The following is a 22,530-nucleotide window of genomic DNA, read 5'->3' on the forward strand; positions in this document are numbered from 1 at the left end:
CTACAGCGGATGAAGTAAAATGGTGACACCACAGCACAAAGTAAAAAATCAGTGAGAGTCAGTATTAATTTCTAGGATTGCGCAAATGCTCATCTCTTTCAAAAACTGAACCGAACAATACAGTATGCAAACAAAGTGTTGCATTCCATATATTCTGTAGTATAGATGAACTACATAGTAATGAAGTAAGTCTACAATGAAACAATAAATGTTGCCTTTCAAAAGCTCACAATGCAGTGTTTTTTCCCTACAATAGCAGTAGCCCTTTCTGCCAGGCCATATGACGCACTAAAATTCCAAGCTGGATGTACAACACGACGACATGAGAGAAAAAATATTAATTACAAATTATTTAATGGCCACAGATAAATTTCATGCAGCCTTTAACAATATCTTGCACATCATTGCAAACAAGAAACATGCAACCAAAATTTGGCGTCCAACTCCTTTCAGTGTTGCAAAGCAAAAGTGGTACGTACATGAGCAGAGCACATCACCTGACAGAGTCTTGGACACATACAATGACCTGCGAGAAAGCTTACCTGTGTGACCATGTAGTCCATAAGGAACTCCAGAAATGTTACGGTCGGATTCTCTGGCTGCACTTCGCCACTCTGTGGGGGCATCAGAGGCCCCGAATCGCAAGGAACGATTGGTCCGGAATCAACCTCCACAGACGTGTAGAACGTAGAATCCTGCAAGCAAAACACAAGTAGAAAAAGTATAGGCAATCAATGCAACTGATGTGGAAGGGTACATATTAGTGTTAGTGTTCCCCATGGACGGAGCAGCCACTGTCACTGATACGTTCAGACAGTGCAAGCAGGAGGTGCAATTCATTTCGTCAATCACCATGTAACACGCCGTACCCCTTTACACTCCCTCTCCCTCATCTCCCCTGGAAGGCGATTTCCCCCTCCGAATTTCCACCTGCTAACCCAGACAGACAGATGGATGGACAGGCACGGCTTTTACGACACGGTGGTCCTGATGCTAACGAATAAAAAAAAAAAAGAACTTTTTACTGTGTCAGCTGCTCTATAAAAAATTGTGAGTTGATGGTATTGTTTGGATGAAGCCTTAGTATTAACTGCAGCAAATATACCAGCTGAGTCCATTCAAATCCCTGCACGTTGGCCATCCAACAACGTGGCCTTGCACTTATAGGCAAAAAGCAAACATTCACAGCATAGGATGAAGACATTTTTTGCCATGCAGCTCATTTATAGACCTCATATAAGTTTCTGTTATCCAAAATCTTTGCTGCACATGTGTTTATTAAGTGAACCCATACGTAAGAGATGCAATAAATGACAGTAATATTCTGCTTTACATTTTAGACACTTCTAAGTAACAAAAACTTCTAATAATTCAAAGATCTGTAGCCCCAAGAACTCTGAATGAATGCACACAGACTGTGATCTTTGTTTGTAACCACAGTGAACAAACACCCCGAGTCACAGTGACAAGTTCTATAAAGGTCCATAAATAAATCTTCTCAGCCCTTTTACAGCACCGCACACTTTGACACTCCATCTCTGTCATGCTGCTAGAATTGATTTCGCTGTTGAGAAAGGATGCTGAAGCCAGAAAAAGACGCTGCACTACAAAGACTGTAGCGTGCCTGTCACAATGCCAGGCTGTGATTTGCCCCCTGGCTGGCACGTGTCTCCTGGCAATTGTTATAGCAAGGTGGGGCAAGATGCTTAAAATAGCACATTCACTGGAAAGCATTGTTGTACAATGTATGAAGGCTAATGCACACACAAAAAAACAACTGAAGGAAAATGAAAATAAATTAAGCTCTACAGATGCAAAACAGGAGCATTAGAAAACTACAATCGATTTCTTATACTGTCATAAATGTTGACTAGTAACAATGCATGAGCAACATTATAAAAGTAACGCAGAGAGAGTAAATTAACACTGATCTGCATGTGTGCACAAAACAATGGCCAAGGACATCTCACAGCCTTTTGGTGCGATGCTAAAAAAAAAAGATATATAATGTAGTGATGCGCAAATATCAAATTATTTATTCTGAAGCAAATACAAACAACAAAAATTAGTTGTGAATCGAATCGAGTATTTTTTAAAATTCTTTAAAATATCAGTACATGTACATAGTTCGAACTAAAAAATGATTTTTCACAAAACACAGCTAAGAAAAGAAGCACAGGTATTCAAAATACATTTTGTTTTCATTCATCATCACCAAAAGGACTGTCAGGCATTATATAAGGGAAGGCAAATCATGTAGCACTGACTGATACCTTGTTTACAATTCTTTGGATAAGAACTGCATTCAATGAAAAAGGCTCGTTTCACCGTTTCGACAAAATTCTCAAATGACAGGGCATATGCCAAATGCTGCGAACAAGCATTGTTAGGTGGCCATGAGGTATCTGCAGATATCTCTTTACTAGAGGAGTGACCTCAGCGGTCTATTATCAAAGGGAAACCGCAACAAGATGGCTCGCAAGATGGACATAAGAGCAGCAACCTGAGCTTCAACATGAGTGGGACCATCCCTCACATGCTCCCTTGTGATGCTTTGAGGCAAAGCACTGGTTGTGGAGTGCCACCCCAAACACAGCGTTCACAATTGCACGCAGCCCACTTAGCCTTCACGTATTGTTTTTGCCGGACTGCGAGCCCCGTGATGGGCCCAAATTTAAGGCGCAAAAACGAAACTTTGCAAAACTTGCTGTAAGCGGCTTGGGTTCTGTCGTACGCTTTTTTTCGTCCCTTGTGGCCTACAATATACTCAGCTTGTAGACTCTAATTGAGGAAAACTGAGAAAGATAGACGCCATCACCACGAACCAAACACAGCAGTGCACATGGGCCGCAACTTCACTCGTTCCTCTATCCTCCACAAGCCGGGCCGCTTCTGCACACGCCGTAACTCTTATCATAGTGACCTAAAACGGGAGTATCGCTGCCACTTAGGTTCACAGCCAGCTGTCAACTGCATCGTGACAAGGTGCAATATGTGCCACATGGTGCTGTACTTAGTTTTACAACCCGCGAGCAGCTGCTGTGGCTCTCGAATGCTGTAAGCGCATATTTATTTTATGCAAGACCTAGCATATTTACTGCGCTAAGGCTTCTGCCGCATGCTGGCAGTCAATTATACAAAGAAAGAGAAATTTAACTCGTGTTACAAGTACAAGATACTGCCGTTCGGAAATCTTGCAATGTATTGCCGCGAGTTTAGATGAACAGGAAATTCATAATTTCTGAATGTTCAGGAGGTTCATCTAGTCCAAACAGTGAAAGTGCGGTGCGAATCAAATCAAACAGTAAATAATATTTGCAGACTATTTGAAGCTTCAGATGTTTGCACACCACTCACATAATATATGTCACTGCAGTAGTTCCATTCAAGCTCCTTAGAACCATGTCCATCGCTCCAATGCATAAGTTCCTGCTCTACAGGCAACCTTTTCCGGTTCTGTATTACACCTTACCAAGGCAGCCTCAGGCCCTCTGGTCAGACTAACTCTTTTCTCATTAGATTTTCAAAAAACACATAGAAAACAGAAAGGTGTCCTTCCCACGTGTTGAGCTTGCCTCTTACATAGAAGCAATTTTTAAAACATGGCTCCACTCCCTAAGCAATGAAGTCCCACAGCACAGAAGTGCCAGGCCAGGAGTGTGCGTCACATCTACCAAGAAATACCCAGCATTCTGCGACCACAACAAACACACAACAACCAAGACGTTCATTTCTTAAGCAGCAGCACATAACATCTCTACAAGCCACCCATTCTCTTCACCCAAATGAACACTTTAGCTTGCCTGTACAGATACTAGCACCCAAAAACTGAGTGACACCTCTACTCGTTAGAAAAGCCCACAGGTTTCAAGCAGTGGCATAATTAAAATCCAGCTCCTCTTTCTAAATGCAAGAAAATGTATTCCCTTAGTGACCGAGCCACTGCTGTGGTCCTCTTGGGCAAGGACAGGTTTTAAACTTCTCTCCAAGGTACACCCTGGTTCCATAAAATTCCAGCCCACAGAGCAAAATAGACATGCTGACAAAAGCAAGCTACTGTTGCTTCCTTGAGGTGCAACTTTGTGGCACATCTGATGGATGACAGCGTGACTTTATCAGCAGCCTTGCTAGAATACTGCTTTCTTGCTGGTCATGTTCCCAACCAGCCAGAACACAGCCAGTGAGGGGGACCGTTCTAATAGGGTCACTGATTAGGCTACAGTTTCGTTGCACACGTTGCAAGTGTTGCTCGCATCAGCATTTCATTTTGCAGCATTGCTGAAACATGGTGCATCAACCTAACTGTGACTGTGAGGCAGGCTATGGAAAGGAAAAAACTTGTACAAACATAAGTCAGCCAGAAGAAAGGAATACAGAGAGAAAGCACAGAGGAACGCAGAGCGTAGGACGTCAGCATGGCATTATCGCCGTGTGTCAAAATATGTTGCGGTGCACTGGAGTCGGCCCCCCCCTGTCTATAATGTTGTCTTGTTTGTCCTGAAAAAAACGTGCAAAATATTTTCTTGAAGCACAGCATGCTCAAAACTAGCATACATAGCAAGACCTGTGTTCCCACCTGATAGAGTTCTGGAAACCTGCCGGAGCTGGTAGGCACTGGTGGTGGGGAGCCCGGAAGCAGGCCAGGCACAAGGTGCAGAAACATGGCATGGACATCGGTGGGGGCACTGTCACCCAATATCTGGTACCACAGCAAGAACAGCCTCACACCCTCCCGTCGAAGCTGCATGTGAGATGATAGGGAGCCACACCCGAGCCCTGAGGTCAAGAATCTAACAGGCGACGAGCCTCAAAGCACAACTCTAGTTGACTTTTGCACTTGGGGCTCATGATGACATCGTATTTTTCAGACTTCCCTCTTTTAGTTCATATAAATTTTACACCAAAGCTGTTATTAGCTAATTTGTGGCATGAGCAGCATAGTTGGCATAACAAACCTTGGGACCATAGCATCGTCACATGACCTTGACGTCACCAGCAGAAAGGAGCCATTCGGGTGCACTCTGCACAGCTGCTGGTGGAGTCTTAATTTTATCGTAAACAGAAAAAGCACATACAGCTGCACTGGTCAAAAGCATTAATGAGAAGGCATAATCGTGGAGGTATATATATATTTCAAAATGATCAAGAATAGAATTTTGAACAGCAGAAAAAGGAGGAGACCAAATGCAAAAGTGGGTTTTGAACAGCAAATGTCGAAAAATGAGGTGTCCTCTGCCAGGTAACATATATCCCGTTGTCACAATATGCATTACAGAAGCTGGCTCTGGGCCATGTGGTAAGGCCTCAGTAGCACTCCTAGCACTCCAAAGCCCTCAAGGGTGAGTAGAAAAACCCATCTCACTCTCCATGAGCTTAGAGCTCTATAAACTCTATATAGGCACTATAATGGCCAGAGGTAGCTTTTCACAGCTCTTTAGTGTGCTTTTTCATAAGAAATTGAAACCTGGTATACTTGCAGTACAGTGGCTTGGGGAGTAGCACGCAGTCCATAAAAAGCAGTTAGCCCAAATATAAGAAAAAATAAGGGTATTCAGCCAGTGAATAGCATAATCAATGCTGATACAGTCTGATCAGGTAGAAAATAGAAATTCTGGCATAACTACCCTGTTTGCACTATACTGGCGAGTGGCAATGATGTTTACACAATCCTGAAACACAGCCTTTAATTTTTCCAACACAGATGTCCAGCTGCAGCGGTAGTTGTAGGCCAATAGCTCACAGGACTCTTCAGAGTAACAGAACAAGGGATTACAAGATTGAGAAACTTACAGGTCTCTAGATTCTACATGCATCTAACTTGACTATATGACAATCAGCAAATGCCAAGTACTTCAATTTGTGATGCAAGCTGTTAGTAAAAGGTGCACGGAGATGCCCATACCCTTAGAGAGTTTCCTGGGTGCAAGAACTTTCGAAGGATGATTCGGACACTGTGCCACTGCCATCGCTGTGCCAGCAGTTCAGGAAGCAACACCAGAATCCTCTGAAATAAGTACATTAAAAATATTTGTTGAACGGAACAAATGCCCATGACAGCAAAGCCAAAAACCTTTCCCGACCTTCACTAGCAAACCTATGGTATCAGCAAACCTGCCCTTAGTATCTAAAGGTTCTAGACCTGGCAGCATGGCTTGCAAATTCGTCTCACATAAGGAGGAACGCAGCAAAAAAAAAAATTCATGTTAGGGCACTGCCAGTACAAACAGTGTGTTTGCATGACACTTATTTGTATGTCATTCACTTCTAAAATTAGAAAGCTGCTACTTCATCAAAAGCCATGTTGGCTCACAGCAACTTTCAAATGCTCGAATTCCTGGTGTACACAAAGCTATTGAGTACATTCAACAGGAATTTTTCATTTCCTGCACAAGTCATTCTCTGACAGCCTCTGTCAAAAGTTCTACTATAGTAGGATGCAACAACAAAAAAAAACAGCAGTTGGTAACACAGGGCCAAGGTCTGTGGCATCCTGTAATACTCTGCTAGCCAGCCACAACAGTAAACAAAATCAGCTTTTTAATGTTTCACTTTGTTAGACAAGCCAGTTATAAAAATTGTATTTTTTTTCTTGTGATTAGCTTCTTGTTTAGGTAACAAGAAAAGTTTACGCAACGAATTACATTTTTGTTGTGGAGGAATTCTGCACAGTGGAATTCTGCACGGCTCCCTTGTTCATGATAGTGAACAAGGGAGCCGTAGTGCTCCCGAAACGTCTTTTCATCTTTTGACTTTGGCCAGTGACCAGCAATCTGCATCACCATGATTCCTGACCAGACGGTATGCCGTCAAACCCTCGACTACATTTTTCTGAGAGTGTGCTGCCCCTAGAAGCGATTTTACACTTTCAGTAGAATTTCGCATCCTACCTGTTGCAAATAAGTTTATTTTTTGTGGCACCTAGTGAACGCAGTAAATGTTTCACAAAACAGTGAACTGAGTACGATGTTGTCCGCCATTTTTATGTAGGAGCCAGTGTTAACATTGATTGTTTTTGCTCAATTTTATGCCTAATGCACATATTCGAAACAAAGTGATTCTATGATCTTTCAGGCATTTATCTGGCAAATCATGGCATATTGATAATTGTCACAATTTGAGTGAAATCACGCAAATCCTTGTAAAAAGTGACCCGCTGGTCTTTCACGTTTGCCTTTCTTAAGGCCTGAATATACTATTTAAGTGGAAAAATAATTGTTTTCGATAAACAAGAAAACGACACCAGAAAGGGCACATATAGGAGCAAAATTCAGTGTTTGGACTCAACCCTTCTTAAAGGACACATGGATTTCCAGCAGCCGTACCTCAAATATGTACTTTACATTGTCCAACTCTTCTTTTTGAGTCTTGTGCACTGAAAAGCAAAGGGAATGAGAGAGAGAAAAGAATAAGGTCAAAATTCTGCACAATGGTTAAGCACTGAGAATCTGTTGAGAATCCATTGAGAAGCAACTGAAACCCTATTGAGAATACATTATGAATCAAAAGGAGTGCACTACGAACCTCTTTGCCTAAGCATTCCCTCCAGTGAGGTGAAGACATCATGAAAGATGCAGTAAATGTGGCTGTAGTTGATCTCAAAGAATGCCTTTGCCTCCGCAATTTCCACATTGTCTGCAAACGGATATCCAGAAAGCACGGACATAAAAAACCGAGAAGTGGCAAATTCGTGTTGTGAGAAGGCTTGGATATTAATTAAAGCATAAACAAGATGCTGAGCAAACGACGACTGCATAACGAAACGTGATGTGCAAACTTTTTGTAACGAGTTATAGCCATTGCCATGAATAGGGCTCACAGCAGAGGATTCTGCACCATTCTCTGCACAATTTGTGCTCCCCTTGAGCAAGCTAGTTATTTTGGCCCATCCTGCATACGCTTGGGTTATAATGCAATGGTTTCAATTAGCCATGCAGCATTATCACTGACTGTCAAGCCATGAGCTTCGCAACAAGTATAAGCATTCATTAATGTTCTTTTCACTTAGAACTGAATATGGAGCAAACAGTTATTGCCCATAAATACCTACCAATGAAAGCAAATAATTTCCTATTTACCTAAATATTTCACGGTAGTCAAAACAATAGAAATCTGACAGGCTGTATGGAACTTACATTTCGTTAGTGACACTCCTTATCTTTATCAAAGCTACAGTTCTGAAACCCTATTGAGAATACATTATGAATCAAAAGGAGTGCGCTACAAACATCTTTGCCTAAGCATTCCCTCCAGTGAGGTGAAGACATCATGAAAGATGCAGTAAATGTGGCTGCGTAAATGCGTGTGCGTGCACTCATAGGGGGAGGGGGTATAGGGGGGGGGGGGCGACTGTTGCAGTGACATTGCACTTGTTATTCAATCCTTCATGTTTGAAATGTTACAGGTGGTGATGAAAACATGTTTGCCCTGCTCTGTGGCTCAATTTTCAATTAGAATATCCTAAACATGTTGATACAGGACATTTCTATACATTTCTTGCCAATTTACTTGTGCTGTTAATTTTCGGTGTCAGTCCAGAGAGGCATCCATGTAAAAAACGTTTGCTGCCGCATCAGCAGTTTTTGCGAGAAAACTGTGGTGAGGCCAAGACAGTTTTTTCATGCGGGTACCTGCAGCAAGACTACACCATCATTCACTTTCCGTCAGGAGATCATGCACAGCATGGTGCTCTGCCAAGTTTGTTGACACCTTGGCATATTGCACAGCTCAAATTCCACTAATCTCTCTTAATTTCAGAGCAGAGAAAAAGATGAAACCATGCAAGTGTACTTTTCTTTTTGCTTTAAAAAAAGAATGCAGGTTAAAATTGGGAGCCTTTTTCAATAGTGCAATAGTGAGCGGTGCAGATAGTAGCGCTGCGAGGGGTTGTAGTTCTGGTGTCTGCATGCGCGTGTATGTGTATGTGCACGCATGCGTGTGCATGCACTCATAGGGGGGAGGGGGGGGTGATTGTTGCAGTGACATTGCACTTGTTATTCAGTCCTTCATGTTTGAAATGTTACAGGTGGTGATGAAAACATGTTTGCCTTGCACTGTGGCTCAATTTGCAATTAGTTACACATGCTGATATAGGACATTCCTATACATTTCTTGCCAATTTACTTCCGCTGTTAACTTTCGGTGTCAGTCCAGAGAGGCATCCATGTAACAAAACGTTTGCTGCCGCATCAGCAGTTTTTGCGAGAAAACTGAGGTGAGGCTAAGACACTTTTTGCGTGCGGGTACCTGCAGCAAGACTACACCATCATCCACTTTCCGTCAGGAGATCATGCAGTCTATTTTTTGTGAGGGGTCTTGATACTATAAGTCTGAATCAAACTGTGGTAAGGAAAATTTTTTATTTTTAAATGCAATTCTCTCAGCAACAAATTTGTCCTTCACTGCCAAACATCAATCCAGCCAGGAAGAGCCACAGAATCAATTTTTTACTAAGAACAAAGACTGGATAAAGTTGCTTTCAGTGTCACTTTAAATATGGTTGCATCTTTCATATCAGAACCCACTTTTAGGTCAAGAACCTGCTGCATAATGACTGTCTTGCATGCAATCAAGTCACCTACAGGACACAATCGACCTTACAAAGCATGTTTAGAAAACACCCTTTTGCTGTTATCACTTCCCCATCATCACCAACATCAGCCTGAGTACGCCCAGTGCAGTGCAAAGGCCTCTCCCATGTCTCTCCAATTAACCCTGTCCTTATGTCCTTAATTGGTTTGTTCATAGAAAGTTGTGGCCAAGTGCTACACCAGGGTGGCCAAATTCTGCTCTGGTCAGGAACTCAGTTGTCAGGAACGCCAGCTTAAGCAAGAGAAATGCGCTAAAGAAAGACATGGACTAGAAGTGCACAAGGATGGGCGCATACTCGCAACTGACTTTCATTGCCTAAAGTGCACATGCCAGCAACCTTTCTTTTTTGTACAGTTTGACATATCGCTTATGCAGTTATCCCCTGAATCCACAATAAAAAAAGCCTCTGCCAGCTCACATGCCGTCTGGTCACGACTGCACCTCAAGATTTTGGTTCTAGCCAGCAAAGGCTGGCATGGCTTGCCAGGCAGAGCCAAAGAGCATGTGCCACAATGTAAGGGCAAATTGGACCCTTTCCCGTTCTTCATTGAAAGCTCAGGAGTTCGACGGTGTTCGATATTGAAAGATGGCCCTCGATATCCACAAATTTTCTTTCGGTGCCTTCGGCTCAGTGAACTGAAAAATCAACATATTGTCTAGAAGGCTCATTCTCGGGAAGAAATATGTTCAGGGTGCAAGAATTGGGTAAAACATGAACGAAGGGCATATATAATGAGCTCAAACCCAGCATACAAGGATTGGCATTTCACAATGCATTTATGTCAGTGCCAAGCTTCCAATCTTAATGCTCTTGCACCAACAGCTGTACCAGTGAATTGGCAGTATGCCCCCAAGGGTCACAGCTAGCAACTATACAGTCATTATTAAGGCTTCGAAGTGAGGGTCCTACAACAGGATTGCAACGCAACCGGACGTCTGCAGCGTAACAAAGTAACAATAACTCAAAACACAGCAAAACATTTACTGCGAGAATGTGACGGCGAGGAAAGAACATCTCGCAAAACCAGCACCTCGGCTCTTTCGTTCAGATACGATCGGCACCGGAGTGGAGGCGGAGCCTCGACGCGACGACGTAAACAAGCAAACTCGCACACAGCGCAAGCGCGAATATAACGCAAGGTGTGCAGCAGCAGGCGACTATCACGAAGCGCATGGGGCCACACTTCCGTCGCTGCTTGCCGCATTAGTATATAACGGGACACGCCTACGGGGCGATTTCTCGCAAAGCACACGCGCGCACGCACCATCCAAACAGGAATCGCGTGAGAGGGGGCTAGCTCCTCGACCCGTGCGAAGAATTTTTAATCATATGCAACGCGAGAAGCACGGAGCGGCCGCCGCCGTTCCACATTCCCGCGAGTAACCTGTTGGCTCGTCGACAACGATCCTGTCGACGCTGTCGCGATGCCGCAATTACACGTAGCCACTGCAAGTCTCGCGGCCGAAAAAAGACGCAAAACACGAGATCCGACAGCGGAAAGAAAATAAAAGAAGCGAAGCGAAACCGCACTAGTGCAGCGACGAGGAAAACCGCACAATCCAGGTTACTAACCTCCCCTTCCGATCCAAGTGCGATACACCTCCTTTTTTTTCTCGGAAGACAAATTAAAACCCAGCCTAGCTCCGACGACGCGTGGCCCTAGAGCAAGCAACAGTCAACGGTTTGGAAACTTTGCCCGCGGCAGCGTGGTCGATTTTCAAACAATTCTGCGCCAGCCGATGCGGTCGGCACGCCAGGAGAGGTATACAGCGAATCCGCCCACCGCGAGATCGGCACTCAGTCGTCAGCCGATAAAAACGACAGACGCGCCAAGGTGGCATCCCCAACGGGTTGCGAAACTTGGAACCTTCGTTGTTCAGCCATCGAAAAAATCAGGTCTGGTCAACGAACGGGCCGAAATACGGTCGTTTTGCGTGCCGAGTTTGACAGCCATACGGCCGATTTTAAGCCTGACCGCACGTCGCCTCGGGGACGGCGAAACTACGTTGGCTAGCGCCGTCGACTCGATCGCGCTGCAACGCCGATCGACTACGGGGTAAAAAAATAAAATAAAATGAAGGGGCTGGTCCCACTACGTGCGCCAGAATCACGCCTCCTGGCAAAAGCGTCCGCTGCGCAAAATGCGACTGCACAAGACAGAGAACTAAAAAATACAATATATACAGAGGAGGGCCACGGTTACCTAGGTAGACCCGAAGGTGTTTCAGTCGACTCAGGGAGTCTCGCTTGGCTTCGAGCACCTTTTGCGCCGACTTCCTGACGTCGACGTGCTGTTTCTTAATGAACATTGTTCACCGCACTCGCAGACGCTGCCGACACTGCACTAGAACGGTCCGAACAGGCGCACATCGTCCCGCTAGCAAGGGCAGACCGCACCAGCATCCGACAACAGCTCCAGCATGGGCACCCCGCAACAACCAACCCCGCACAGCGAACTTCACCACCACACATACCAGGCCTAGCCTGGACCTCAGGGCGCTACAGCTGCTCGCTGGCATTCGTGCTTGGCTTCCGGCTTCGGCTGCCTGCTGCGTGTCTCTAGGCATGTCCGCTTGTGTAATCGAATTACTAGGCCGCGCCCAGAGAGAGGCGGCAGCACTGTTCAGCGCGCTTCTGGGCTTGGGCTTTTTGCGGGACCTAAGCGACTGCGATTTCCCTGAGCATTTCCGTTTGCTCTTTAGAGCAGAATGACTTTTGGCGAGCACGCAGAAAGCGCTTTAGAAACGCTCAACTCCACGCACGAATCAAACAAATAGTAAGGGATGTTTACGAATGAGTAAAATTAACTTTTAATTGTTGCAAGGATTCGTAAGTAAACGACCTAACAAAGCTCATCACATGGCTATAAGATTATCTATAGAGGTATAAAAGCGTTAATCAGCTTTCACCTAACTTTTACGATGTGTGAAAACAAACAGTGTGAATGCATCAAACATATGCGCACATGGCCGACGATTTAGCTGGACGGGTGAAATCTACATGTATTTAACAATAAGATAGACAAGATGATTAATAAATGTGCATACATCTCGCTTTATATTACACGCATCTCACAAATATAATAACTCAAGAAAAAAATGAATTCGAAGATGATTTTTACTAATTAACCAAAGTGGTATCGCACATTCTAGAAATAAATCACGTCGCTGCCGTTTTTAACTCGCATAGCCTGCACAAAAATTTGTCTGCGTTGGCGCTGAGGGTCTTACTAAAAAAAAAGAGATATGTTAACCGACGCGAGCTAGCTCCCATTTAGAGGGGAGCGCTCTATTGATTTTTCTTCTAGAGCGCATCTGAGCAGTTGAACAGAATGGCAGATGGAATGACAGGCATCAAACACGATCACATGAGGCCAGAACCTTCACCGTAGCGACACACAAAGGTGAATAATTTGGACTCTTTCTTTTTTACAGCCTCGTATGGTGCGTATAAAGCTCTAGCAGTATACGCATATATGCGTACAATTATACGGTACATGTCCAGTCTCTTTTGGGAGAACACGAGATAAAAGTGCCAGAAAGTTGTTTTTTTTAAATGTGCTTAGTTTTGAAAGCAAGAGTTTTACATAAAATACGTTGCTATGCAAGAGGAAGAAAAAACAAAAAACGTCGCGCTGACGGCAAGGTGGCTTCACTGCACTAAAGCTCTTAATGCAGTGAAGCCAGTTGTCAAACTTGACAAGGTGGGCTTCACCTCAACTTGGGTAATCATGCAAAGAAGCCAGAGTTCCAGGCAGGCGTAGTTTACAGTACGTTCGTTCGGCGTTCAGTGCGCCAGAAAGTAGCACGAGATGCTAGATACAGTAACGAGGACATATATTAAATAGCAAGTAAATAGAAAGTTCCCGCCTAGCTTTCAGGAGCTCGCTCAAAACCTAATCCGCAATGAGCTGTGTGAAGTCATCTATTTTCAAATTCCTTCGTTTCCAGACCAAGATGCCCTGGTTGTTGCTTACTACCGCCGTGCTGGAAGTTATCTGTTTCGCGATGACGGTCGACTCCGCTATAATCCGTGAGATACTTCCCACCAATTTCTTGCCTCTCAAAGAGACATCATCTCCACAGTTTGTCAATTGTTCGTTCCTGCTGTTATACACAGAGAAGCGTCTGATCGGGACCGCCTGCAACACAACGTCACAGTGCCAAAATCTACTGCCCAAGAGCCAGTGCATGTACTCCAGTTGTTTCTGCATCCGGGGCCACTATTACAACTGGAAGAACAACAGTTGCATTCCGCGTGAGTCTTAAACCCTCCGATTTATGTTTAGCAAGGACATATAGGCGCTAAAACTCAATCGTAGAATAGCTTGCAATGAGGCTACTTTTTTTTTTAATATTTTGTCGTATAAGTGCACAATCGCTTTGCTTAAACAGTCAGTCTATGAGTGTTCGTTTTTAATCAACATAACGACAGCACATGGAGGCATGCTCTCATTATGTTTATAATGAAACCTAACGTAGAAATGTAAACTAATTAACCGGTTTACTTTTTGTATATAAGTAAGCTAGGTGCCTCAACGATTAGCTTACTGCTGCGGAGCCATGCGCAGCCTTATATTTAACTGCTGCAAACTGCACTCAGATTGTATACCACCTCAAATGACGTTTCAGTGAGCGACAAACGGGAAGGATTTATGGGGGCAGGGGGTTATTAAAGGGGGTTATTAAACCCCCCAAGCGAGTATTACGTACGAAAAACATGCTGAATCCCATTTTTTATATGAAAAAGGTGAAAATATACTGCTCAAATAGCACCAACCCCCCTCCAAGCATGCAAATCTGCTCTTGGCAATGTATCCCATTCTTCCACACTCATTTATACACATAATTTAAAATAATTTAAATGAAAAGACAAATAAAAATTGCTTATTCCAAGATTACAGCTCAACAAGCAAATTGTTATTTATCATGGACAGATGCAGAGCCACATCGGCCACGTGCACACTTGTCCAACTTAATGAAATCTCCTATTTAACAAAATGATACACTACTTCCATGAACTTCGTTATACTGAGGTTAAACCTGTGTGCCACAGGACCATGGAGTCACACTCAGCTTTTTTTAGGCATGTACAGACATATCACAGGTTTTGAAGTCATTCACAAGCGCTGGAGATTTGCATTAAGCTCTCTTATCTGTAGCTGTGTGCATAAAGATCCTACTTTAACTTCTCCTTCTTTCTTCTCGGTCTGGACGTGTCTCGTCGGCGAAGTGATGCTCCTCGGTGAAAACTGCAGCCACGACAACGAGTGCAGCTCGCACCTCATGTGCAGCGCTCAGACATGTGCCTGCATGCCAGGGTACAGGCAGGTCAAAGACTGGTGCGAGCCGATGGAGATGGAGGACGGTATATACACAACCCTTCAGTTACATATGCGTGCGCATAATGAACAAATGATGCCACAACAGAGAGGCCTACATCCTGCAACATATTATGATCACTTGAAATTTGTGTAGCTTGATTACTGATGGCACAACCATATCTGTGGTAGGAATCGTTAATGGAATATGCAACATACTAGTTTCTACATGTCTGCATTTGCTTTTCAGTTTGAAGTCCTTTTTCCAAAATCTTGAATCATAACCGCAAAGATGTACTGAGCACAGGAAAGATATACAGCAAGATATTTCCGATAAGCGTGTAGATTTCAAAAGATTTGTGAGTGACATGCTGCATCAATTTATTTTCCATATAAGCTCTCTACCACTGAATATAGGAGCCATGATGAAGATCTTGAGTGTCTTTGTTAGCATAAATTGCATTATTCTAGAGCAAAGGTGAAATCAGATCGATAATTTCAGCGTAGAGGCAACCTTCAGTGCCCTCGAGCTGCTCAGGAGAAAGTTAATTTTGGGATATAAAAATTAAGTTTTTAGCAATTTTTGATGTTGACAAATAATCTCAAGGAGAAAATTTGTTTTTTTAGCACATACACAAAATACTGCTGAAAGAAAAACATGCCACTCAAACTAGACATTCATCACCAAGATGAGAGAAAACCACAAAAAGAGCTAATTGTATTCATATTCCAGCCGTAATGCACATCAACTACATTTTGCCACAGGAAACTTCGCAAAGGAAATAAGGAAACCTCTCAGCAGCTTAAATGAGCTAAGCATAGTCTATGGTGGCTAGTGGAAGCAAGTGTCTGGTTACATAAAACTACATATTCAGGAAAACTTTGCGCAGATTAACACAAGACGGAAGGGAGAAACACACACACACGAGCACGTTTCTCCTCCCGTCTTGTGTTAATCTGCGCAAGGTTTTCCTGAATACGTCGGTGCACCAACTGGCCCAACATTCTGCTCTACGTAAAACGACTTTATTCCTCACTTCATTCACTACAAAGAAATTGGATGAAATATTTGTCCTCAAAGAAGTACAGAATAGTCATTGTGACTGGTTCACACATATGCAGTTAGAGCGGCAGTTCCACCTCTGAAAGACTGCAGTAACTCAGCTGCAGTCTTTAAAAGAGATTCTTGGCAATTCCACAATGTTGGCAAAAAACAACAAATTTTTGCATGCCGAAACAAAGGGGTTCGCTATGAAACGCACCAGAGAATGGGCTCCAGATTAATTTAGACCACTTGAAGTTTCCCCGACATGCACCGAAATCTCAGCATACAAAACACTTTTGCATTTCGCTTCTGACGATATGTGACCATTGCGACCATGTTCAAACCTGTAGTTATGGGCTCAATATCTGATTAAGTAGCCAGTCATCCATTGCAGTGGCTAGGTTCAGCAATTTTGTCATGGGCAAGCGATTAATGAAGTTGCTCACAGTGTGCAAGTGAAATTACATGCCTGTGTTGAAGTGATGGGAACAACAAGGATCAGTGCATATGTGCCTCAACTGTTGCAGACACAGAACGGTTCATGGAGTTTCCACAGGAGCAGCCTAACTTGCTCGTCGTCATACTTAAGGGGCTTGGAATAATTGCCCTGAAGGTTTCGCTCTTCTACCTGCTTGCAAAGTAAGCATACTGGGTGCATGAACTACTATTCAGCTCACAGAATACAGGACCTCCTTTTTGTGAAGTGTACACGAGAGAAAAACAAGCTATCACCACCCTGTTACAAATATGAGTCACGTTTCCACCAGTGAGATGGTTAACCCTGCACCACAAGAATGGTGGGGCTAGTAAGTTTAAAACCATGTGTAATAAATTTCAGAAGTGCAAACTGGAAATGAAATGACAATTTGGGCAAAAAAACAAATAAAAACAGTCTGCAAACTTTGAAATACAGATGGCTTGCCATGCAGTGATTCATGCAATCCACTAAAAAGTCTATCCATGAGGCTACAGGCAATAAAGTATGGCAAAGTTTGATAAAGCTTACAACAACAAAATAATGAAAGCAATAATTATTTTTATTACATTCTTATATGTGTATACAGCCATGCTTGCATTATTTTCATCGTTCATGTTAATGTTTTCAACTTAAACAGTTTGATTGTGCAAAAGGGCACATCATCGTTGTTGTACACCGTACAGTAATACTTAAATAAATAACAGTCACCAGCAACAGCTGTCCTGTTATGAAACTGTTTTAACAATGCAATTTCTAAGCATAGGTTCACCATGAAAAGATTTACAACAGGGACAATTGTTATTGGTAGCTGCTGTTTCCAGTAAACCTCCTAGCCAGCATTTCCTTCAAAGCAAGCACATGCAGCTCTGTGTCATCGACATATGTTTCAGGGTGATGTGCTTCTCATGCAACCAAATGGTCAGCCAGCAAGAGTACACACCTGGCGAAATCTACAGCCCACCCACCAAGCCTAGTAAGCCAAGTAGGATTCAATTAAATATAGAAACAGTATCCAAGGACCCCTAGCATGACTGTATAAATTCTGTGTCAGAACCAATGTGGTCCATTGATGTGCTCCTACAAAATGCTATAAAATCATCAGCATACACTCTTCTATTGAAGGCGTAATTTAGAAACGCTGCTTCACTACGAGTGTGAACGAATAAAACAGAGAAGCATTTCCCATGAAATGCATCAATGTTACACCTCTCTGCCTTAATGCACCAGTGCTACAAAAATTAAAGATGCAGAGAAAATGTAACTTTTCAGGAGAGTAGGTTATTAACCAAGATCGGCTGACGTATGAACCTTGGGCAGGAAGGACAAAATGCATGCAAAGGCACAGGTTTTTCGCAAACAAGCTCCCGATGGAAAGCACTCAGTTTATGTGCAAGAAACAGACGTGGTTTGCATCATTCTTACTAGCTCAAAAATTCCTTCAGAGAAAAAGAAAAAGGAGCAAGAAATTTAAGAAATTTTAGAAACCAGTGGAGCTTAGCTGCACTTCAAGAAATGTCGCATGGAAAGAGGCACGTTTAGTACTACAACAATGTACACAATTGTTCACTGCCCTGACCTTAAATTGCACTTCCAGGTTCATCAGAGCAGCCAGTGCCAGGTATGTCATATCCTTCCACAATTGCAAGCAGTGCGCAATACCAGGTGCCACTCTACATACAGCAAGAGGTAAGACTGCGACAGTTATGATGGCACAATCTGTGGTGGAAAATTTGAGCATATGGTATTAGCATACAGTTCACACTCCTTTTCAGTAAGAGACAGGCAGCAGAGTTGACATGTTGGTTGACCTAACAGCCTAGTAGAAAGATTCATAATGATAATAGACTGAAGCTGCCCAATCATGCAAAACTATTTTAGAGTATGTAAATTGCTGACATTACACAAATAATGGATGCTATGGCATTCTATTACATGCATTCATGCCATGTCCCTTGATTGCATGGCATGCTTTCATACACAAGCCACAGTTTATACACAGCATTTCATTTTATTCAAAGCAGATCATTTTTAGCAAGCTACAATAGCTGGATAACATAGCTTCTGAAGCTGGGTTGTCTGGCTATTTGTAAAAATTATCTACAAACATTAAGATATATTCGTAAATATTATTCACCAAACACACTCTTGCCAACTTTTTAATTAATTTTAGGCCAAATACACATTAAAATAAAATTTCCTGTATAAGTGATCAATATGAAAAGAGAAAAAATGGAAACAGAAAGCATTGTAATCATCGTCATCAGTAAACACCTCCCTAGTCATCATGTACATCGCAAGAATAAGACCGCGCCCAATTATCTTAAAACTGCACCTCATTTGTTCTTTGCCTCTGAATTCTCTCATCTCATATATACCTCTACCTAGTTTTTGACTTTCTGCAGCTTCACTAGCCATTGTTTGGCAGCCAGCATGTTAGTAGAGCAAATACATCATATAACAAAAGTGTCATGGAACATATTCAAGTCCTATTGCTTCGTTACAGGCGTGCTTCCCGAAAGAAGAGGCAACCAACTGTCCTAGGGCACAGACTGCTCTGCATCAGCCCACTTTTCCGGCCTAAGCCCAAATATATACATAACCGTGCCAGGCTTCCTTAGCATGCTGCTGTGCCAGTGCTAATTAAGGCATGCTGCTGCAGCTAACTTGCAGGTTAGCATTTTTTTCACTAAAGCTGTGTGTAACTTAAATTCACTCTGCCAACTGGGAATACAGGCTTTCCGTCTTCCAATCAGCTCTCCTCAATGCTCTTGGCATACATCTATATGCAAAGAATTCACAGCTTACTGTTTGAAAACATGATTACACCATGTACAGCAGCAAATATATAATCAGATATACAATGCGCCATTCAATGTTGTGTTCACCAAAGAGAATTCTCAAAACCAGCATCACAGCTGCCTTCATGAATAAACCAGCAAGAGGTTAGCTTTCTTGCAATATATTGTGTTAGATAATTGCGAATAAAACTAACAAAACTACTCAAGAATTGTTTGAAATTATCTTCTTTGACCTGACCAGTTCAATGTGTTTTGTGGAATTTTTACACCTTGAACACATAAAAAAATGCATTGAAATAACATACAAGTATTCAAAAATGATACATGGCCAGTCCAGCTGGTACGGTGTGGGTACTATATGGCTCTCCTATGCTGCCTATCAAGCTTGTATGATATCACTTTTTCCATTCTCTGCTTTCATGTTGGCATACTGTAAAGTTACTCTTTGCTTAAATATATGTTTTGCACTCATTTTTGTAATCGCAACATGAGAATAAAACAAAATGTAAGATGGTATCTCTTGTGGTTTCTTGTATATACAATGTTGTTGTTAGAAGCGTTACCTTACAGGCATTATTGCAGCTGTGCTGCTGAATGAAGGGTAGCTAATTCCCCCTTTCAGTTCCTAAGGACCATCCTTTGCATGCCTATGCCGACAAACCAGAATCCGAGCAAGCATCTGCAAATGGGTTTAGTTCGGTCGTTACAAACTTGAACCAAAATCCGCAGTTGGCATTTTCCACAGTCTCCATCCCAGAAAGCCACTAAATTCAAAACTGCCATCCGGAATACCTTTTGGTCCCATTCCTCATTACTTGAGTTCTTTCTGTGATGCCTCGGGGCCTCAAAAAAGTACATATAGTAGCTACTGACTAGAGAAACCATCGAAACTTTACATCTCAATAATTGATGATTATGGAGCATTAACTGAATAACTAAGGCTTCAGTGCAGGCACTTTATTTACTTTCGAGCAATGTTCAAGCCTGTGTTTGTTTTTTTAATAGTAAACATGAAATTAGCAATTTTACGTGGCATCAAAGAAAACGTTGATTTAGTGCCCTCCTATACATGAAGACAGCCTATGAAGAGCAGTCTTGAGCTTATCATATGCGTTTCTTTTTTTTTTGTGCACCATAAAAATCATTTGAAAAAATCGTTGTGCTTGATGGCATATATACACAGACGGTTCAGTCAAAATCGACGCCTTTGCTCATCGTGATCTTTCTGCTCCTAGGGTTCAGGAGACTCATGCCTTCCTTCTCCACGGGGACAGCTTCTTGCTTGCGAGACTTGGCCCTCTTAGACGGAGAGACAGCCAGTATATCCTCGTCCACAGTGTCCACGAGCGTCTTAAGATCACCGGCCTCAGCCACAGCGACTAGCAGGTCAAATCGTTGCAACGCAGCACTCACGTCGGCAGACTTCTTGAACTTCAGCTCGTACGTTTTTCCGGGCGGAACAAGCGTGACAGTCAGCTCTTCGGCGTCGTCAATGGATTCCAGTCGACAGTTGCTGATGCGCTTCCTGCAAAGAGGCCGCCTTAGCCCAAACATCGCAAAATGCCCAGATACTGACTATGGCCAAACCTTTTACACTCACATTAAATGCTTAACGTTTTCTTCGCGACGAGATTTGAGTGACCCACACGACTCTTCGAAGCTCGTAGCCGCTTTCCATACGCTGTTGCCATCTGTTATCGACAAGCTAAGTTTAGAAAGTCTTGCGTCAGACGCCTCGGTTAATAAGACGAGAAAGAAACGGCCCTTCGAGTCGTCGAAAACTTTGCTATGTTTCAGAAAACGAGACATCACTCCCGAGCCCGACGGACTCCGAGCGCTGCTTTACGAGCGCCACTGACATTCGCAGCCGCCTTTTCTTGGCTCCTGTTGGCTTTTCTCAAACTGGTATTTTCTGCGTGTTTGAGAAGAGTCGGTAAATATTCTTTTTCAATTGGTAAAATGTTAAGTATTTTGTTTAGCAGGTCCAGATAATGCACAATCTGCAACTTTTTATACATATATATATTTTTTCAAACGCTATGACCAGCCGCTGAGCCGGCTGAGCTCTGCAAGCAGACGACGGTCAACAAGCGAAACAATGAGCGTTCACAGCAAACTTTGTTGGCATGAAGAGATCGTGTATAAGTTCAAACTTGAATGGTGAGAAATCAAGGTCGTCGAAAGGAATCCTCTTATTATGTACAACTCTAACCAGAGGTTTTTTTTTCTTCTTATACAGGCCGCCTGACAGCGCCGACATACTGCACCACGAACAGGTCAGGTCCTCATCTACCGGTTTCATTGGTTCACTTCCTAACATTTTTCTTTTGCTACACAGGGTATTATTGAGTCCATAGTACAGATGTCACGCGAGGGACAATGCCCTTCGAGTCTTTCCACGGCAGAATTTTCCGTAAACATTCGTATCCTTTTCTTGCCTGTGCTACATTTCGCACTCAAGTGCGCGTCCGCTTCACACTAGTTAAGCCTTAACAGGTACCGCGAAGAACTGTCCGAGTGGAAGATGAGTGGGCTAACGGTCTTCGAGAAAGACGGAGTGACGTACGAACCCTACCAACACCAGTTTCTCCTGCGCGTCCAGAAAAAGCACGTCGATCTGCCACCCACAGCACAGATGACCCCCAGCGTCTCGCGTAGTGAAGGTTAGCGATCTCGTTTCAGTGAACTGTTCTCATTTTTTCCTCTCGAAAAAACAGCTTCAAAAGCATGAGGACATCTTCCCACAGGACTGTCAACTGACAGCCCCACGCCGACGCCAAGGGAGCAGGAACCGCCGCTGAGTGAGGAGAGACGCAAAATCAGGCTGCCTGCACACAACCGCCAGAAAAAGCTTTCGGATACACGCGCAGTTTTACGCGGACAGTCCAAGCGTGACCCGCTGCGCACAACGCCGTACGAAGTGCAGAGCAGCTTCCGTCAAGTGGTAAGGCCTTGTAGAACTAGTAGGGGGCACTTGGAGCAGTGATTTTGATGTACATGAAAACCATTTTCAGAGGCCAAGTTATTCCAGGCGCAAACTCACCATGAGGCGATACAACATACCCAACACAATCTACAGAGTGCTTCATCAAGCTGTGAACGCCTCGGAACAACGGCAAGATGGCACCATCATCATCCTCGACAATACCATGCTCCGAAATGGTATGGGGCCTAGGGCCATTCAGTCCGGCCGCTGTCTTGCTCCAGCATCCACAGAAGGCAGTGGAATACTGCACACATTGAAAAGGTAATTGCAGCGGGAAGTATTCTGTCATGGCGGCATGGTATAGTTGGCACGAC

The 22,530-nt window shown here is 43.3% G+C and overlaps 4 protein-coding genes across 13 annotated transcripts in view; 2 read left to right on the forward strand and 2 right to left on the reverse strand.

Moving 5' to 3' along the window:
• LOC144133490 (ral GTPase-activating protein subunit alpha-1) overlaps positions 1–12,110 on the reverse strand; it is a 59,627-nt gene extending 47,517 nt beyond the window's left edge. For 5 of the 9 annotated variants that reach the window (XM_077666624.1, XM_077666622.1, XM_077666620.1 and 2 more), the window contains exons 1-6: positions 11,793–12,033; positions 7,522–7,632; positions 7,323–7,372; positions 5,903–6,004; positions 4,577–4,741; positions 543–695 (exon numbers count right to left, since the gene is read on the reverse strand). In XM_077666624.1, the coding sequence (XP_077522750.1) occupies positions 543–695; positions 4,577–4,741; positions 5,903–6,004; positions 7,323–7,372; positions 7,522–7,632; positions 11,793–11,898 (687 nt within the window). In that variant the 5' untranslated portion in view covers positions 11,899–12,033. Of the gene's footprint in view, positions 1–542; positions 696–4,576; positions 4,742–5,902; positions 6,005–7,322; positions 7,373–7,521; positions 7,633–11,792 lie in introns of all 9 variants that reach the window. The other 4 variants (XM_077666625.1, XM_077666621.1, XM_077666618.1 and 1 more) reach the window with 2 other exon arrangements.
• Positions 12,111–12,859: 749 nt separating this feature from the next.
• Positions 12,860–19,070, forward strand: LOC144133479 (uncharacterized). Of its 2 annotated transcripts, none has more exons than XM_077666595.1 (8): positions 12,860–12,992; positions 13,540–13,621; positions 13,709–13,846; positions 14,822–14,956; positions 16,482–16,593; positions 17,323–17,405; positions 18,027–18,118; positions 18,936–19,070. In XM_077666595.1, exons 2-8 carry the CDS (start codon positions 13,546–13,548, stop codon positions 19,011–19,013), a joined length of 714 nt encoding a protein of 237 aa, XP_077522721.1. In that variant the 5' UTR covers positions 12,860–12,992; positions 13,540–13,545; the 3' UTR covers positions 19,014–19,070. The 2 variants fall into 2 exon arrangements, with proteins under 2 accessions (XP_077522721.1, XP_077522722.1); XM_077666596.1 differs by lacking the exon at positions 12,860–12,992 and adding an exon at positions 13,232–13,292.
• LOC144133480 (uncharacterized) lies at positions 16,971–21,103 on the reverse strand. The gene is made up of 2 exons (XM_077666597.1): positions 20,831–21,103; positions 16,971–20,755 (listed from the first exon to the last, which is right to left on the reverse strand). The coding sequence occupies exons 1-2, from the start codon at positions 21,037–21,039 to the stop codon at positions 20,419–20,421; spliced, it is 546 nt and encodes a 181-aa protein (XP_077522723.1). The 5' UTR covers positions 21,040–21,103; the 3' UTR covers positions 16,971–20,418.
• Positions 21,104–21,281: 178 nt separating this feature from the next.
• Positions 21,282–22,481, forward strand: LOC144134538 (uncharacterized). Its single transcript, XM_077667445.1, has 6 exons — positions 21,282–21,390; positions 21,470–21,506; positions 21,569–21,653; positions 21,738–21,893; positions 21,978–22,174; positions 22,245–22,481. Exons 1-6 carry the CDS (start codon positions 21,329–21,331, stop codon positions 22,479–22,481), a joined length of 774 nt encoding a protein of 257 aa, XP_077523571.1. The 5' UTR covers positions 21,282–21,328.
• Positions 22,482–22,530: the final 49 nt, after the last annotated feature.

This window comes from Amblyomma americanum, chromosome 5, assembly GCF_052857255.1.
Source record: "Amblyomma americanum isolate KBUSLIRL-KWMA chromosome 5, ASM5285725v1, whole genome shotgun sequence".
Lineage (NCBI taxonomy): Eukaryota > Metazoa > Arthropoda > Arachnida > Ixodida > Ixodidae > Amblyomma > Amblyomma americanum.

What these genes read in the sequence shown, in the direction of transcription:
- LOC144133479 (XM_077666595.1), top strand. Translation starts at nt 13,546, where the DNA reads ATGCCCTGGTTGTTGCTTACTACCGCCGTGCTGGAAGTTATCTGTTTC. An exon ending in GGTCGACTCCGCTATAATCC is followed by an intron (nt 13,622 to 13,708) that starts GTGAGATACTTC and finishes TGTTATACACAG; the next exon opens with AGAAGCGTCTGATCGGGACC. An exon ending in CTCTTCTACCTGCTTGCAAA is followed by an intron (nt 16,594 to 17,322) that starts GTAAGCATACTG and finishes CATATGTTTCAG; the next exon opens with GGTGATGTGCTTCTCATGCA.
- LOC144134538 (XM_077667445.1), top strand. Translation starts at nt 21,329, where the DNA reads ATGAGCGTTCACAGCAAACTTTGTTGGCATGAAGAGATCGTGTATAAG. An exon ending in ACATACTGCACCACGAACAG is followed by an intron (nt 21,507 to 21,568) that starts GTCAGGTCCTCA and finishes TTTGCTACACAG; the next exon opens with GGTATTATTGAGTCCATAGT. An exon ending in AGAATTTTCCGTAAACATTC is followed by an intron (nt 21,654 to 21,737) that starts GTATCCTTTTCT and finishes GGTACCGCGAAG; the next exon opens with AACTGTCCGAGTGGAAGATG.
- LOC144133480 (XM_077666597.1), bottom strand. Translation starts at nt 21,039, where the DNA reads ATGTCTCGTTTTCTGAAACATAGCAAAGTTTTCGACGACTCGAAGGGC. An exon ending in GAAAACGTTAAGCATTTAAT is followed by an intron (nt 20,756 to 20,830) that starts GTGAGTGTAAAA and finishes GCCTCTTTGCAG; the next exon opens with GAAGCGCATCAGCAACTGTC.